An 18646-nucleotide genomic window follows, 5' to 3' on the forward strand; every position below is an offset into this window, starting at 1 on the left:
GACCCCTATTTGTAACTATATTATATACAGGATTAAGAAAGGTAAGAAGATTAGTGGTAGTAGACATACCAGACCTGAAACCATGTTGATTATTGGTGAGAGTATTACTAAGTTGAAAATTTAAAAATTTAGCTATAATTATTTCAAAAATTTTGGAGAACCCATTAAGTAATGATATTGGCCTGTAGTTTGAGACGTCTAATTTTGAACCATTTTTATGAATAGGAATCATTTTTGCTATTTTCCAATTATTGGGAAATATATTCGTTTTCAGACTGGTGTTAAAAATGTGATAAAGTAGGGGTACTAAAAGATGGGCACAGCCTTTAAGAATAAAATTGGGAATGCCATCAGGACCAGTGGATTTAGTTGATTTTAAGTCCTTAATTGCCCAAAGTATTAGACTTTCAGAAATTTTAGGCACAGCTATAGTCTCAACAGACATGACCGATGTAGTTATTGGGGGAGAAGTATTAGGGGTTACATATACACTAGAGAAATACTGAGCAAACACATTCGTTACCACATTCGGATCATTTGAAATATCCCCATTTACTTTAAGAGAAAGTTGTTCATAATAACCATCTTTCATTATTTTAACATATCTCCAGAAACTTTTAGGGTTCTTCTTGATATTGTTGTTTGTCGATTGAGTCCAGTGGATTTTGTCGCGTTTAATTAGAGATAAAAGTATGACCAGTCACAGTCATTAATAGAGTTGTAAAGACCAAGATAATTCCCTTTTTTGTAATTTCTGAACACAGAAGAGGGATTAATATTATTATGACATGTTTCTAACATGATGTTAATATTTAAAGCGGGATGGAATATATCTTCTTTGATAAGGATATCAGCAGAATGTGATACCAAACAATGAGGAAGATTAGAAAGACACAGATCTAAGAGATTTATAGCTGGTTGGGTACAATTAAATTGTGATAAACCAAGACTGGATGTGAAATTCAGTAGGTAACTGGCTTTAGATTTTACATGTGAGTGTATAATGTTATTAGGATTAGAATTAGACCAGTCAATGCCAGGCACATTAAAATCACCAAGAATCAATATATCATCACAACAGACTAGCAGTTTATCTTCCAAGGCTTCAAAATAATTCCGGTAAATAATAGGTGTGATATCTGGAGGTAAGTAGATAGTACCAAGTATTAATGATTTCGTAGGCGTTAGTTTTATTTTTAACCAGACAGCTTCGATGCCGGGGAAAACGTAATCATACAAAGGATGCACTGATAAGAATTTATGCTTATTGATGGCAGATAAGACACCTCCGCCCTTCATTGTCAGTTGTGAGTTTCTATCGTCTCTAAAAACTAAATAACGATCTGTAAAATAGTGAGAGTTGATATTATTTTTGTTAAACCATGTTTCTGTTAAACAAATAATATCAAAATGTGAACTAATTAGGTTTTCCTGAAATTCAATAGATTTGGTTCGTAAACCTCTCACATTTTGATACGCAACTGAATATTCTTCAAGAAACTGTTTCACAGGTGGAGATTAAGATGCTCCTCCAGGCACCAAGATTGAAGTAGATGTGGATGCGGAAATAGAAGTAGAGGTGGATGTGGAAGTGGATGCACTAGGCCTGATGATGGGTTCTTCAGATGCAGAGTTGTTGTTTAGAATTTGATCATGATGAAGTTTGCCGTAGAAGGGGCTTAACAAGCAGCCGTTAGGCCAAAATACAATGTTATTTATTCTAGAAAAGTCCTCTTCCAGCACTGAGATGTGGAAAGATGCGTAGGAGTTGAATTTAGTTTTGAGTTTCGTTACTTTAACTTGGGATAAGTTCAGTTCATTAGATATGTAATCAATGATGTCTTGTTCTTGCACGGTCGGATCAAACCTAGTTATAAAAAGTGCCTTCGTTTTTTTATAAATAGGTTTGGGAATCATTTTTAACGAGGATATATTTCTAATGCCCACTTTCATGGGTGTTTTTTTCATGACCAGTTCACGCTTCATTTCCGGATGGCTTGTTGACTTGGCTTTACGTGTGTGCTGTACCAGCGTAAAACCATCAGTGTCGTCACATTTGTTATTTTCCTTTGTGCTGTCGCGCTGAGTGGAATGTAGGTCAGAGGACAGGCTGCTATTACCGGCGCGGTTCTGTGGAATCGCGCGGTCAGCTGGCTTGGCGATGAAAGGCTTCTTGAGGGCCTGGCTGTATGAAGATTCAGGATGAATGTCGGAGAATAGTTTTTCTTTAATATTAATTAGTTCCTGCCTGATTTCTGCTGTTTCCGCTCTGGAATCCATAAGCAGGGTTTTCAGTATACAGTTCTCATTTTTTAACTCTTCGATTTTTACACATACCGTATTCATTATTTTGAGCAGATCTTCCATGTTCACCGTGTTCCTGTTGATACTTTCAGAAGTGAGGGAGTCATTCGATTGTAGTTCCAGAGTGAACACAGGTTTTACCGGTGTTTTTTTAGAAGGTGACCGAAACATGGTCGCACAGACGTCACTGTCTAGTACTGATGTAGATACATCGTTACTTGATAGATCAAAACCCGCGAATTCCGATTGGTCTAGTATTGAGGAATTAATGATTAATGATCCTGAGCACTAAATAAAAAAATTTAACACGCAGTTAATCGCTTCAAAACATCGAAACCGAGGAGCGCGCCCGAAACACGTCCGCTCAGTCTGAACGCTCGTCCGCAACGCTTGTCCTTTTACATAGTTTTCACTATTGACAAACTACTCAAATTATTTCACTTTATTTTCTGGGTATCCACTGCATTTATAGGCATGGCCATTGTTATGATGTGTGATTCCATGTCCCAGTATGACAATCCAGATTAAAATACCTAAAATTCATCTTGTACCTAGTACTATGACCAATGAATGCAGTATTATGCGGAATGGTTGGATAAATTTACTGTTCCATTTCATACAGTTGATTTAGGTTTATATTAAGTTTGTGACCAACCACAGAAGAAAAATAATATGCTTTTTAATGTGTATGGCTGTCTGGTGGCTTCTGACTACAGATATTTTCTTTTTTGAAAATGAATCACCGGACATGTTTCGCTAGTAATTGTTTTATATTGCATTATTATAAAGTGTCATCAGTCTGTGATTTTTTGTAATTTAAGTGAATTAACCATCTATAAAAAATTCTTAAATTATAAAGATATTTTTATATTTTTCAGATATGCAGTCACAGATGTAGCATACCGGTCTCTCATTGAAGAAAACAGAGAACAATGCATTCTTATATCAGGTAATTCAACTACCTCATTAATTTGTATGAAATGTTTGTACGATGTATAGAGTCTAGACTGAACTACATTCCAGTTTGTTTAGAAGATGTTATTATCATTATACCTCCTGCTTTAAAGCAATTTCATCGTAAATGCAGGAGGAGATCCTCTTTCCTGAAAACCTGGACGTGTTAGTTTGTGGTATCATAATTGGCATGAAAGCAATAAAATTAGCAAATATTCATAAATATTTTCATTTGATACTTTTCAAACTAAAAAAAAAAGTCCATAATTAATTTCAAAAACAATGTAGGTGGTAGGCATGCAATTTTGTTTCCATTGTGATTTATTCACACTGTATACAATTTGAGAATGTTAACATTGCGCAGTGAAGATTAAAAAACATTTGATCATCAAGTCAGAGTATAAATGACAATAATGTAATTTAACCAATGAAATATCACTTTTGCTATGGTCAGTGACAAACATTTGAATCATTTCTGGGAACATTCCTCACATGTACAGAATACAAAATCAAATAAATTGCATGGCACCAGCTTGTTCTGTTTCAAAAACATTGTGTCTTAAATGCAATTTATTTTACATGCAACAGCAGATATAAGCATGATGTGAAATTTATTTTTTAAAAAGTTACATAAATGTCAATAGTACTTAGAACAATATCATATTAGTGTGTGTGTTATTTTACAATTGGGTTTTCTTCTGCCAAAGGCAAGCAACTTCTTTTAAAATACTGTTTTGTCTGTGGCAGTTCACAAAGTTGGTTCATTTCTTTTTCCCTGTAGGAGAATCGGGTGCAGGAAAGACCGAAGCATCCAAGAAAGTGCTGCAGTTCATCGCAGAAGCTGCGGGGAACAAGAACCAAGTCGTGACTGTGAAGAACAAACTCCTCAAGTCCAACCCTGTCTTAGAAGCCTTCGGGAATGCAAAAACAAACCGCAACGATAACTCTAGTCGTTTTGGGAAGTACATGGACATAGAGTTCCTGTTCAATGTAAGTTTGCATGCAAAAATAGATTTATAGTTAGTTAAATAAATTTAATTTATTGATAAAATAACTTCATAGTACGTAGTTAATTTCTGTACATCTAAGCCAAGAAAGACTAAATCCAAATTTAGAAAAAAATTTTTCTGCAGATTATGTCTGAATGTTCTTTTCTATCAAACCATAATATCAAAACTTACTAAATAATTTTTCTAAAGCATTTAACAAGAGTTATAATTGCCTAACTCCAAACTTTAGTTGAGTGACGAATGTAAGTCTAGTAACAATGTTATGTATGAGTGGCTATTGGAATAATTTACTCCATTTGGAAGAAATTATTTGTAAGATTGTTCTTGCTGACCATTAGCACAAGGAGTTGATGGAAAACACAGTATCTCCGAATGAGCAGGTTTTTACTCTTCTGTAAAATTGCCCAACTTGCGACTTGGGCTGATTTGGTTCTGAGGTACAGAGTTATTCAATGGTGTTTTGGAACAGTATGTAGTCCATTCGACCTATTATCTGTCTATTATTGAACCTTTTGTCATCTTTGCTGGCATACATAGTCTTTTTTGTACACCCATGTCAGTCTTTAACACATCTCTTGTAGTTTATCCATCCTTGTTCATCCACCCTTCCATAACAGTTCTTGTTTATCCATCTTTTCCTGTCTGACTTAATTTTTGTCCACCCATCCACCACTTACTACCCTTAATACCTTCACCTCCTACCCACATACACATGTGACAGTTCATTCGTGTCCATCCCTGCTCGCTCATCTGTGTTTGTACCTTGTTGACTGGTTTTTTATCTTGCTTGTCTTTACCCATCTTTCTCTCTCTGCACATCTTTATTTGCACAACCTTGTATACTTGTTCTTATACCGCACATTTACAATCACCAGTGATTATCATTTCCTAACCATCAATCCTTGCCTGTTTGCACAAGACAATTGTTTTTACATTCTCCATTGCCTCTCGTTCCCACTTATTTCGAAACTTCGTGTGAAGTGTGAATGAGTGGTTTATTCCACTGTAAAGAGCTGCAATGCTACAGGATGTCATAGTAGTCGAGCAAATGAAAGACTGAAGCCAAAAATGTTTTGATGGAATATAATGTGAAGCAATTAATAGAGAGTTAAAGAGGATGAAATGTGTGTTCACATGTCATGATTGTGAAGTAAAATACACAATACTGCATTTATATTAGCTGAAGGATGATTTGATTCATGATATTATGTGGCTACTTGACAACCACGATGACGTAGTCTGTAAGTCTCATATCTGTCACTAGGGTGAGCCAGTTGGAGGAAACATCCTGAACTATCTTCTGGAGAAGTCTCGTGTGGTGCATCAGTTCCCGGGAGAGCGCAACTTCCACGTATTCTACCAGCTGTTGTCAGGAGCAGACAATGAACAACTTGCAAGGCTGCATCTCAAGAGAAATTTGGACACCTACTTTTATCTCACCAATGCAGTAAGCCTTACACCATTTCATTAATAACAGACAAAATGATTGAGAGTGTTATTCTACACGTCTTGATAAATAGGTTAATGGTGCTCAGAAAAAAAACTTGTCGGAATCTCTGGTCAGCTTACAGCTATGTAGATAACGTAAAAAAATATCTGACCAGTAACCTACTACCAGAACTTCATAATTTGAAGTTCCAGCTTAATTAAATATATTCTTAGCTATGGATTAATCAATAATAATTTGTCTTATTTTATAGTGTCAGAAAAATATTATTTTTTTTGTATTCAAGTTCACTGTTTTCACTAAAAGTGATTTGCCTAGCTGCATTTTGTGTACTGCTGGTACCCTAAAAGCATTTTGCATTGTGCCTAACATCGTTGAGCTATAATGTAATCCTAACTGCATTCTTCCAAACAATGCTGAATTAGAACAGAAAAACTATGAATTACTTAGATTTAAGTTACAATTAAAGTTATTTTGATTTAAAGGCAGACTAAGCGGTAAGCATTCCATTGTTCATAAAGAATTTGCATATTCTTAACAGGTTCATATTTGTTTTTATTTTTTCTAGGACAGAGACAAAGAGTTTTCAGAAAGCGACAACAAGAATTATTTGGAGGTGGTGGAAGCCATGAACACGATTGGCATTGACAAGAAGGAGCAAGATGACATATTTGCGATTGTGGCAAGCGTGCTGCACATGGGAAATGTTGGTTACATTGAGGACGAGGGGAAGGCAGAAATCCTCAAACCAGAATGTGTAGAGTCAGTGTCAAAGGTAATTATTTATTTATTCAGTGATACACATGTATGTTGAAATTCGTTGCAGTGCAGTATCAAGACATTTGGACTTAACGTACCTCTGTACACATATTTGTTATTCATTAGTCTGTTAGTGATAGTTCAGTTCCCAATCTTCTCGAATCTGAAACTCAAATTCGAATCCCAAAGAGTACCTCGAATATACCCTTCAAATTCGAATCTAGGTGGCAAGGGCCAAAAATAAAATAAGGTACAAGAAAGTAAATATTTTAACTATGTTGTTGAAATGTTCATTTCACAATTTAAGTTTCTAGAATCATTATATATTGTAATTTTATTAATTAAATAACATGTTAAAAGTACATTGTCTTGGGGAATAGTAACAGGATAGGTATGAAGAATAAAGTTGGGTAGTAAACTTCAGAGGTTATTAGAGTTGAATTTTTTAATTTACACTTTATTTCCTGAAATATTTTTCTTCAAATCTTTTTCCTTGAATACTGAAGTCTTCATGTTACAAATAATTAGGGCCTGGAAAATATCACTAGTTCAGTGGCCTTCATGCTAACATAGCTACATTGATTGTGAGAAGTATTGCATGAGCTATTATCAGGCAAACTGGTGTAAATTAATTGTCTTGTATTTTTCTAGCCACATATTTTGTGGTGTAGCATACCATAAATACTGCATATAATACTCATTTACATAGGGTATTTTTTTTATTATGAAAGTTTTTTTTTTATTACAAAATATGAACATCTTCTACTGAGCAATTGATAGTTAAGTAGTTCAACTATCATTATAAAACTAACTCTCGATTTTAACCTCCCGCCAAGTTAAATTTGCTAGTAGTTATGGTTCCACCTAGAAAAGTGTCATATGCCACCCAAAATCATGGTTTAAGTTTCTTCTGTAAGAGTTGCACTTCTATATTTTCCTCCTTGTTTCATGGTTGCTAGTTATTTTCTCTATTTTAATGTTTTAAACAATTTGAAATGAGGTAATAAAAAACTAGTTCTTTGAAAACAGAACAATTTTTAAAGTAAGGAAATAAATATAACTGTTCAAGAAGAAATATTCACAAATATTTTATATATATATATATATACATCTGTCTGTGTGTGTGTGTGTGTGTGTGTGCGTTCTGCGTGCGTGCGTGCGTGTGTGCGTACAAAGTAGATTGTGTGTGTGTGAGTAAAGCAAACTTTACAATGAGATACACTTTTTTTTCTATTCATATCAAAAATGAGAGTAAAATGAACCCCAAATTTTCACTAGAGACCACCAATTTCCATTAATTTCTGGCCTCACACATTCTTGTATGTAATCAAGACTTTGTAGTTTTGTTGATTGGGTGCTGTCTCATTGCAACCTCTGTCCAGTTTACTTATGAGTGGCTCACTCCACCACACAGAGAATGGAAATAATTTTTAGTCTCTAATTAATTAAAAAAAAAAAAAAAAAAGTACAGAGAAATGTTAAGTCGAGAAATTACTTACCTTACATTACCTGCACATTTTTTTTTGTTGCCAGAAACTGGGTTTTCTTCAGAGTGTGAACATGTTTTTTTTCATGTTCAGTTCACGAGGAACAAATATATTAGATTGTCAGATATAATCAGTCATAATGGTACATTGGCCAAAATAATGTAGAAAAAAAAGAATCCAATTGCTATGGATCTGTTATGGAATTCTTTAATGAAAAATGACATTCGTATTCATATTTTAAAATATACAATTATAAATCATAACTCACATTACCACAAAAATAAATCGAAACATGTTTAATTAACTTATCTATAATAGGATAGAGAAGAGAAGTACTAAATGTACCATTTATATATAAATATTATGTAGCTAAATTAAAATTTGTTAAGGTTTTACCTCGACTGACTTAAAAACTTTAACTTTTCCACTAAGAAACATGAATTTTCTTTCATTAACCAACAAAGTTATTGACTGTTTCATACAAGTTAACAAAGAATTTCAATAAATTATCAATATATTTTCATTTCAATAATAAAATTCTCTCAATTAAAGAAATAATTAGTTAACTACTTAAAACTTGTTCAAATTTATATATCTGATAGTTTTATAGTGCACTAATCAAAATTATTACTGATGTACAGAATTCAACTCTACAAGTTCTTTATTATGTTTATTGCTATTCATTAGTATGTTTCTAATCTGTATATTAACTTTATTCATTTCCTGTTAATCTGTGTAGGCATTTCTTGTAAACTGAGAAGACAGAAAACAAACTTGTGCATTTGAAATTGAAGCTGCATATCTCGACAGGAAGGATCCATTACATTCACGTTGTGTAAAATATAAATGCATTACCACAGTTGTCCACAGTTTGAAACGTTTCCCACTGTCATTGTTTTCAGTTTTTGAGTTTTTTTTGTTGTTTGCTTTTGGTGTACTTATGTACCATTGATGATGTCATCATGTTGCTTGGTACACAAATATTGAAAATTTGTATATGATTGATGACAGTGGTATATGTCTAACATCCATAGTGAGCTGTGGCTTTTTCAACGGTTGACTTCAAAAGCATTGATTTGAGCCTGAATCAGGGGCGCAACAACAGGGGGGGGGGAAGGGTATTATGCCCCCTCCCCCCTTCTGACACCTTGAAGTGGGGGCAAACGAAGTGCCGTGTAATCAATTTTTAGATAATAAAACTGCTTAAATAGCACCATTTTCCACCTTGAAATACAAATTTTCCCGGGGGAGGACCCCCGGACCCCCCGCTTCAATAGGGGGGATCGATGATTTATTATAAAAAAGGTATATCGCCCCCCCCCCCCCCCTTTGGAAATTTAGTTGTTGCGCCCCTGGCCTGAATGAATGGTGGATGTTTTTTTAATGAGGCATTCTTTTTTTTTTCCGCGCAGCTTCTGGGCTGCAGCTACAGAGATCTGAGCGAGGCCTTCACGCACAGGACCATCGAGGCCCACGGCGACGTGGTGGTCACCCCGCTGAACCGGGAGCAAGCCATCTACGCCCGCGACGCGCTGGCGAAGGCAGTGTACGACCGGCTCTTCACCTGGCTCGTCAAGCGGCTCAACAACTCCCTCAAGGCGCGGGACTCGCACAGGCACTCCGTCATGGGGATCCTGGATATTTACGGCTTCGAGATCTTCGAGAGGAACGGGTGGGCGCCGTTAATTTTATCTTTCTTTGAGTGGATTCACTTAGCTAGTCAAATGCTTATTTTAAAGATTATGTATTTGCTCCAAGGACATACCTATTAAAGTCTGGCTCTCGTACACGACGTTTGTTATTTCATTTTTTTCTTGTTGTTACTGTTGTTTACTGTTGTTTAAGGGATGATCCTGTGAATACAACACAATAGCTCTTTTGCCTTTTTTTTTATTACAAATTTTATGACAATATATTTACAAACTTTATTTGTGAGCTGTAAAATATCACCCAAAGGATCAAAATTATCAAAACTTGCATGACTTTTTATTGCAAATAAATAACACGTAGAAAATATCTAGAGACAAAGTTTGTGATTAAATGTAAAATGCATGAGACCTATCATGACACATTTACAGGTAAAGGCTTTAAATAACGTCAGTGACAAGAAAATTAATTACACAATCAACCAAAACGGTGTGTAGTTAGAGCATTAAGGACGTGGCACATGAGGCTTGTGCCTCCCTTCCTCGATGAAATTCCAAAATATATTCTGAACTACCAAATAAATACTTAAATTTGCGATTGTAACAGGAATAAATTCAATGAATTTGTAATTTGGTGTGTGCCAGAAATTTGTCTTGTTACAAAGGGGTTGAACTGATATAATTTTACTTTCTTTCTTTTTTTTTTCCCCCCATAGGTTTGAGCAGTTTTGTATTAACTTCTGCAACGAAAAACTGCAACAGCTGTTCATCGAACTGACTCTGAAGTCGGAGCAGGAGGAATACCTGAAGGAAGGGATCGAGTGGGAGCCCGTCGAGTACTTCGACAACAAAGTGATTTGTGACTTGATAGAGGAGAAGCACAAAGGTGAGCTGAGAAGTCGCCTTCTGTAAATGTCGGTATCGTGGGAAGGATGGTGTTTTATTTTTCTCTGGTAGAGCAGCCACGTTAGACACAATAATACACAGGCTGCACCCGAAAACTAATTAGTAAAAATTAGGGATGGGCCACTTAAATCCTCAAATACCATAAAGTCCTAAGTGTTCGAAAGATTTGATATCTGAGGAAAAATATTAAAAAAAATATTAGAGTAAATAAAGTAAATTAAAAAATTCAACACTGATAACCTATGAAATTTATATCAATTTTTTTTTCCAAACCTACCCTGTTACAATTCCCCAAGATATTGTGATTATTTACATGTCATTATATTTATAAAATTATTAAAATTACTATATGTATTGATTCTGGAAACTTAGTTTGTGAAAAACCCATTTAATGGGTAGAATGTTTGAACACCATAGTTAATATTTTTCATTTATTGTACAGTATTTTATTTTTGACACTTGACATCCAGATTCCGATTCAAGGGGTATATTGGAGGTACTCCGTGGGATTCAAATTTGAGAAAATTGGGATTTGACCCAGTAAAAATGTGTAACACCGCAAAACACTGTAAGATGTTTATAAATTTATTTTCTTTTTAGACATATTCTTATGTTAGGTCATCTACATAAGTGCATGGTTAGGTATTATCTTTAATTTATTTCATCCCGTTATTTTTTTATTTCTCTAATAAATTGTGAATAAACGTGTTATACATACACCACTATTATATAGGCGTTTAGTTTATTCAGTGTTTGGAGGTGTTATGTTTAATAATATGTTTATATCACAGGTATAATAGCACTACTGGATGAAGAATGTCTGAGGCCCGGAGACGCCACCGATCTGACTTTCCTGGCCAAGACGAACGACATGTTGGCGTATCATCACCACTACATTAGTCACATGAAAGCAGACATCAAAACACAGAAAACAATGGGCAGGGATGTAAGTCCTACTGATAACTTGTAACTTGTTTCAATATTTAAGACTTGTTATTCAATGAGCTTTGGCACTCACTCTGGAACTCTTATTTTTAATTAATAATGCATCCATGGGAGTTACCTCTGTCTTTGCTACATCATCAGAAAGATATTTATTTTCAGACATTTCACCTGTCACTATCCATGGAAGAATGGATGATAGCCAAGAGGGTAGAGGGTTAAGAAACCTCTATAATCTAGTTCCTGTTGACTAAAGAATTAATAGTAAAAATTGGACATTTGTAACTATTCAATTGTAAATTAGGCTTAAATTTTTAACTTTCTTCTTAACTTCAGTCTTACACAGTATATATCCTTACATTGGCTTTGATTTGAGTACAAAACTTTATAATTATTGTAGCTTCTTACCTGTTTATTTATTGTAGTATGTCACAGTAAAACATACTTAATTCTGAGGTTTCAAATAAGACAGCTGATTCTTAAGTTGCAGTCTCACACGCAAATTTGGTTATTTAATTTTATTGCCATTCTAATTATTTGAGTGATTTTCCTATATATTAATCATAATAACTTTTTCTCATTTTATGATTTGTCCCAAAATTTCTCGACTGATGTTTACTAAATATTGTCAGGTAGCGGTGAAAAGTCACGCAAGTGCTGATAATTATAATCTCTTGTGTACTTTTTACAGCTGAAAAAACTTTTAGTAAATATATGGTAAGAAAATTTGTGACTTCATAACAAATGCAAGAATGTTATTGGAATAAATTTACAGTAAAATTTCCTAGATGGTAATTATGGCAATAAAATAAACAACTCAGCATGAAAAATAAGAAAACACCACAAACACCACAAACATCACAAACATCATTTTCAAATTTACTTAATAAATACATCAGTGTTAGAGAATATATAATTTGTTTTGTAGTGAACATGGTCATCTTTGCGTGGATTATGAATATGCTTACAGGCTGCCAGTAAATCTTCTGTTCATCCTTTGAAAGGTTTTTACACTATGTTCACTTATAACAATAAAAAATCTATTAGAGTAGCATTTTACATATTTGAAAAATATATTAACTTATTAGTTTTTTCTTAGGTTTTTATTTTGCTGGTTGGTAATTAATGGTAAAGACAGCAGCTATGCCACAATTTTAGAAGCAATCCCAAAAAAATGATGTTTAGTCCTTGCGTACCTCTGAATATTTCCACTTAACTGAATTTTTTTTTTAATCTAAAGTTGAGAAATATTCACTACTTTTTAATACATAAACAGACTGCAAAAAAGGCTCGAAAGCATGCAGTAACACAATCCATGATGCTATGTAAACATTCATTACTCAGATGTTTGTTACAGGAATTCCAGCTTGTTCACTATGCAGGAATTGTGACGTACAAAGTCAAAGGCTTCTTAGACAAGAACAATGATCTTCTGTTCAGAGATCTCAGAGAGGTCATGTCAAGAACGTCAAACGTTATAACAAAGGTAAGTTTAATTCTTTTTTACTTAAATATGCATTGGCATTGAAGTGGGAGAATGTTAACACACAGAAAACTGTGACACTAGAAATTATTAGAATTATTACTTACAAATTGGCAGAGAACTTACCAAGAAGCTAGGAACAAAATTAAATTTGACATTGATTTATCCATAGCTTAGTATGCGAGCTTCGGCATTAGAAGGTGACAAGAGGCCATGGATCACTGCATTTGAGAGCAAAGTGATAAACCTTTCAACAACACATTCTGATTCAAAGACTTAGGGTATTTGAACCGTAGCTAACAAACTAGCGTGAATGGCTGATCCAGAATTTATGTAAACAGACATATTATTTTACTTGAAATAAATGGAATTGGTATGCCTGTGCAAATACTAGTTTTTTGATGCAATATGAATATCAAATTAAATGTTAAAAATATTAGTGAAGTCAAATCCAATTGAAATTATTGTTCTCGGCGAAGTTGTATTACCCTACTTTATCAAATATTAAATACGTTTGTAATCTTTGAACTGATTAAGTGACTAACTGATTGGGCCCTATATAAATATCAGTCAATAAAATTTATAAAATAATTATGCATAATATTAATATTGATCAATTATAAAAGCAAATTGAGTGCTTTCTGTAGATTTTTTTTTAAGTAACAGACTTTATTCAAGCAACATGTATACAGCACAAAAAAAAATTAATGAACAAATATTAAGCTTCCAATGTTTTAAAGCTTAGTAAAAAAAAGAAAAGTTTCACATCAGATGCAAAGCTTTGCATTACAACTAAAGCTTCAAATAAAAAAAAAATAGCAATCTTCCTGGCGCAGTCAAATAGATCATTAAAAAGAGCTTCAATTGATTCGCTAAGTTGAAGCTTCACACAGTCCTAAGAACTGGTGGTTGCCTCGGTTCTGATCTACTAAATTTACTCATCACTTGTGTGTACTGTTTCAACCTGAACGTACATAAATCTACTGATATTCACTATTCAGTGGTTGCACAGTGAAACTGTTAGTTCCAAATACAGATATTTGAGTGCGCTATGTTTTGACTAGTGTTCTGCTTTACAGGGGACGTGTTCTTGGCAGCCGTGTTCACTGACGTGTCATGTTCGTGTCGCGAGGTTGTAGGTTCAATTCTAAATTCAAGCTTGGCTCATAAACTTGGAGATCCCACGACCTCGAGCTTGTGTGCATAACCATGTAACGTGAAAACTTATCAAACAAACAAATTTTCAGGTGGTCTTCCCTGCTCATGAACTGTCCAGCAAGAAACGCCCCGACACAGCAATCACTCAGTTCAAAGACAGTTTGAACAATCTTATGAAAATCCTCATGGACAAAGAGCCTTCCTACATCCGCTGCATCAAACCAAATGATTTCAAAATGCCGGGTAAGTGAAAACAAAAATTGCTAAGCCTGGTTCACTAAAAAACAAAAAATTTTAAACTTTTATTTTTGAGCTCTCAAATAATGTGATGGATGCCTTGGCATTCAACAGAGGTGCCATGTAGGTAGAAAGGAAAAATTAATTTTATTATTTTTACCACACTTTTATTAGCTTGGCCTGTATGTATGAATGGACTATGTAATAAAATCTTTCCATTCTAATTTTACTCACGTTTTGACATTCGAATGTGTTGAAATTTTGCATACATATAAAGAATCTCTGACAATACAATATTTTGTAAACTTAAGACCTAAGTGTTAAGGGGAAGGAGGGATGGGTAAGAGGGTCAAAAAACCACTAATTTTGAGCTATAGGTAATAACTATGCTTTATGTGTATCCATAAGGACAAGGCATGGTGAAAATTTTCCTAAGGTTGTGTGTGCCCCTGAGAGGGTGACAGGGGTTTAAGGACCCAAAATTTTGAAAATTTTAAAAATTACCTAATGCTTTTTTGATTGGGAGCGTTTCCGATCCCAAAGGTCGGGTTATGGTGGGAAATGTGCCTGGTGGAAATATTAAAAATTAATTTTTTTGATTTAGAGTGTTTTCGAGGTCAGGTTTTGGAGGAAAATGTGTTCCGGGTTTGACTTTCTCCCCGTTTCGATGTAGAGTGTTTCTGAGGTCGGGTTATGGTAAAAAATGTGCCCGCTTTTATTGTTAATAAATTAAAAATTAAAAAAATAAAATTTAATTTTAAGTTTTTGTCCAACAGCCAAATAATGTTCTACAACTCTGTATAACTAAAAGCTTGGGGTGCTTGATATTAGTAAAAGCAGTATGGTTTGTAATAGATTTTCTGTCCCTAATTTTAGGATATAGTCAATACAAAAATTTTAGGATATACCTAGTCATTTAGAAAATTTTACGATATAGTCATTATGAAAATGAGTGTATGAACTTAATAAAAATAATGAACTTAAAATTAGTAATGGGGTTTTGGAAATCATTTGTCTTAAATTTCCTTTCACTAATTTTAAGTTATAGTCATTATGAAAATGAAAGAAGACAACACCCCACACTTTTACTTGTACAGAGTTGTGGAACATTATTTGGCTGTTGGACAAAAGAATTAAATTAAAATATTATTTTTTAATTTTTATTTCATTTAACGATAAAAGCAGGTTTTTGTAGTTTTTTTTAAACTATAAGTTCATTTGATCTTACAACTGCTATTAGTAACTCATTTTTACATTATGATGTTGGTTAGTTTTTCAAACAAGTACTTGCAGATTTAGTTTTATTGCTCTGAGTTCAAATCTATCAGTCAAAATGACACTGTTTTAGTGAAATAAGTATCATAAAACATTTATGTGCTGTGTGTGTTCAATAGTGTGCTATCTTTATGAATAAACAGAATTCATAAAAAATAAAAACAATAACACCATAATCTTCTGTTTTAAAAATTAAATTGGTCTACGTACAAATAAAACCATAGCATTTTGTCTCTATTGGCGTGGTTTATGAAAATGCTGTTATGTAGGTTCACAGAGAAGAAACTCGGTTAAACTAAGAGGTGTAGTCCATTTAAAAAATGTTGGTTTAATTGACAGGAAATGATAGCTGTGATAGAAGGAAATGTGGGCCATCAAGACTTTCTTTGAAACAGTTGGCATATAGAGCATTTACATAAAATATAGTACATGAAGCTGCCAGGCCTTCAAAATTTCAAGCTTTTGTCACATAACGCAAGGGAAATACCAAATGCTGCACCAAACAGAAAGTCTAGACATTGAATGTGTATATTTGAGTAGTGATTGAAAAGTATACCCATGATAATCCTGCCCGTGTCTAAATAATTTGCTATGTTAAGGCAGAATTATGCTACCAGGGCTTCAAAATTTTCCTTCAATCTAAATTAGCATTACAAGACCAAATCATAAGAAAAAAAAATAATTTAATTGAACTCAAAGTAGGGAATATGTAGAATTTTGCTTCTTGTTTTTACAATTGTTTACAGTAGTTCAAATTTGGGTACCAGACCTATTGATCTTCCAACATTTCTTATTAGTTTGGGTAAGCTGCTTTTCATTCAAATAATGATTACCTGTTTAAAGAAACCTAATAAAAGTTATGCTTCATTACTAAACAAATTTAAAAAAAAAATCAATAAGTAGAGACCTGCAAAATTCGCGGTTTCGATGGCCTTCAGGATAGACTGCACATACCCCTGTACACTTGGGCAAATAACGCAAGTTCATTGGCTGCCGACTTGTAAGTCGTCTCAGCTGGTTTGTCTGTGATTCGATCCTTCTTTGGTTGAGGGTTTATAACTGGTTGAGATTCGTCCAGATGAACAGTAAGCCAATAGCAAAATAATCTAAGAGGTATATGTGTTTGAATTATAAGCCTATCACCGAATGAATCTGCGAATTTTGCAGGTCTTTATCAATAAGGTACCTACTAAAATTATGTATGATAAAGATAGCTTAGACATTGGATGAGACAGAACATTAAAAAAAATAATACAAAATACAATTTCCTGCAATTTTTTTAAAAATGGTGGCCTTCTTCAATTGTAGAGAAGACAAAGTATTTTATTAATGTCCTGAACTGAACACTGTAGAGCTTGAAATGTAAAGGTGACGAGGTGTGTGACTGAGCCTGTTCTGCGCAGGCAACTTCTCCGACAACATCGTGACGCACCAGGTCAAGTACCTGGGCCTGATGGAGAACCTGAGGGTGCGGCGGGCGGGCTTCGCCTACCGCCGGCCCTACAAGCTGTTCCTGAACCGCTACAAGTGCCTGGCGCCCGAGACGTGGCCGCGGTTCCCCGGCTCCCCCCGGGACGGGGTTCAGGTCATAGCCGACCGCCTGGGCTACCAGAGGAACGACTACCGGATGGGCAAGTGCGTGTTCTCGAGTGCGGCCTGGGCTGCTGCTCAGCTTCCCACCCCTGTGCCAATACGTGGTTGACTTTTAAGAAGTTGCTTTTAACACTGATAACAAAAATATTACTGGTATCATACTTGTGTTTTCTACTAAGTTAATTTAAGTCAGTTTTTTTAAACACAAAGCTCTAAATAATCTCAAAAAGCATTTTTAACAAGCCCTTAATTTAAAAAAAAAAAAATAATATACGTTTATATCAAAAAATTGCCCTAAATAAATATAGTTTTGTTTTTAAATGAAAGTCTTAAGTATTTTCTCTAAATATTGTGTGATGCTTAAGTTGTAACTAGTAGCTTTATTCAAGCCTTATTAACCTGACAGTTAAAGGTAAGGTAAAGAAAGAAAGAAAGAAAGAAAGAAAGAAAGAAAGAAAGAAAAAAAAAAGAAAAAAAAAAGGTGCAAGCCGAGTTCTAGTTTAGGCATTCCTAAAAGACATACAGTTAGGTCATAACTCACAAGATAGAGCTCTGTCAAAAAGTTTCTCGAGGGACTTAATAATTTAGTACAAATTAATCAGGAAAGCTTTGTAAAAGGGTCAAATTATGTGTGTTTTTAAGACAGGTAACTATTGAAGCTAGTTTTATATGGACCCTCACATGATGTGATGATAAAATGGAAAACCAGACCACATTTAGTTGTATTTAGGTGTATCTTCCCTCACATGATTCCTGGATTTCATCAGGTGGCTGAAAAAACCTCATTAAGAGAGGGACATGCACTGAAAAAATATGCTTTCTATGTTCATATCAGCCCAGTGCAACATTATTTTCAAATATTAAAGAGAGTAGTGTCTTACCTGGCAACAGCTTCAGAGGGTTTGCCTAAGTGTACAAATATGCATGTTCTTCAAGACTGAAGAGTAGGCAAATACATTAAAAAATATATTTTTCTCTTAAAACAGCATAATAGTATGTTAAGAAAAAACCTAAAAGTTGCTCTGTATCAATGGAAGTAAGGTGTAAAACACCTTATCAAATCATGTTATAGCTTCTAAGTTGACTTCTGTAGGTAATGTAATTCCTGATCTACCCAAGACTTGCTGAAGGCAACGGCAGTAGTATGGGACAGACTGACTACCATTGTAACTTTTCACTTTTCTAACCAGTACTTTTTTTTTCCCCTTAGAATCACAATCTTTGTTTCCAAAATATTTGTGGGTTTTTATTTTGTCGGCTTAAGAATTTTAAGATTATGAAACGTTGAACGCAGTCCCATTCATGTGTAAAAAATAATAATGATAAATATATTTACTAATTTATAGTAAAAAAAATTTTTTTAAGTTTTTGATTTTATTATCTTTTATGTCTTTAACACTATTAACCTGATTTCTCTCAGACATACAAAACTTTATTTTCTCCTA

General features: G+C 34.2%; 1 protein-coding gene across 5 annotated transcripts in view; it reads left to right on the top strand.

Annotated features, from left to right (window-relative positions):
* Positions 1 to 18646, top strand: part of LOC134532988 (unconventional myosin IC) — a 157411-nt gene that overhangs the window by 125364 nt on the left and 13401 nt on the right. For all 5 annotated transcript variants that reach the window (XM_063370090.1, XM_063370087.1, XM_063370091.1 and 2 more), the window contains exons 4-13: positions 3183 to 3253; positions 4040 to 4248; positions 5533 to 5715; positions 6284 to 6490; positions 9374 to 9633; positions 10324 to 10493; positions 11305 to 11459; positions 12813 to 12941; positions 14186 to 14339; positions 17012 to 17243. In XM_063370090.1, the coding sequence (XP_063226160.1) occupies positions 3183 to 3253; positions 4040 to 4248; positions 5533 to 5715; positions 6284 to 6490; positions 9374 to 9633; positions 10324 to 10493; positions 11305 to 11459; positions 12813 to 12941; positions 14186 to 14339; positions 17012 to 17243 (1770 nt within the window). The remainder of the gene's footprint in view (positions 1 to 3182; positions 3254 to 4039; positions 4249 to 5532; positions 5716 to 6283; positions 6491 to 9373; positions 9634 to 10323; positions 10494 to 11304; positions 11460 to 12812; positions 12942 to 14185; positions 14340 to 17011; positions 17244 to 18646) is intronic.

The sequence above is a fragment of the Bacillus rossius genome, chromosome 6, assembly GCF_032445375.1.
Source record: "Bacillus rossius redtenbacheri isolate Brsri chromosome 6, Brsri_v3, whole genome shotgun sequence".
NCBI classification, from domain to species: domain Eukaryota; kingdom Metazoa; phylum Arthropoda; class Insecta; order Phasmatodea; family Bacillidae; genus Bacillus; species Bacillus rossius.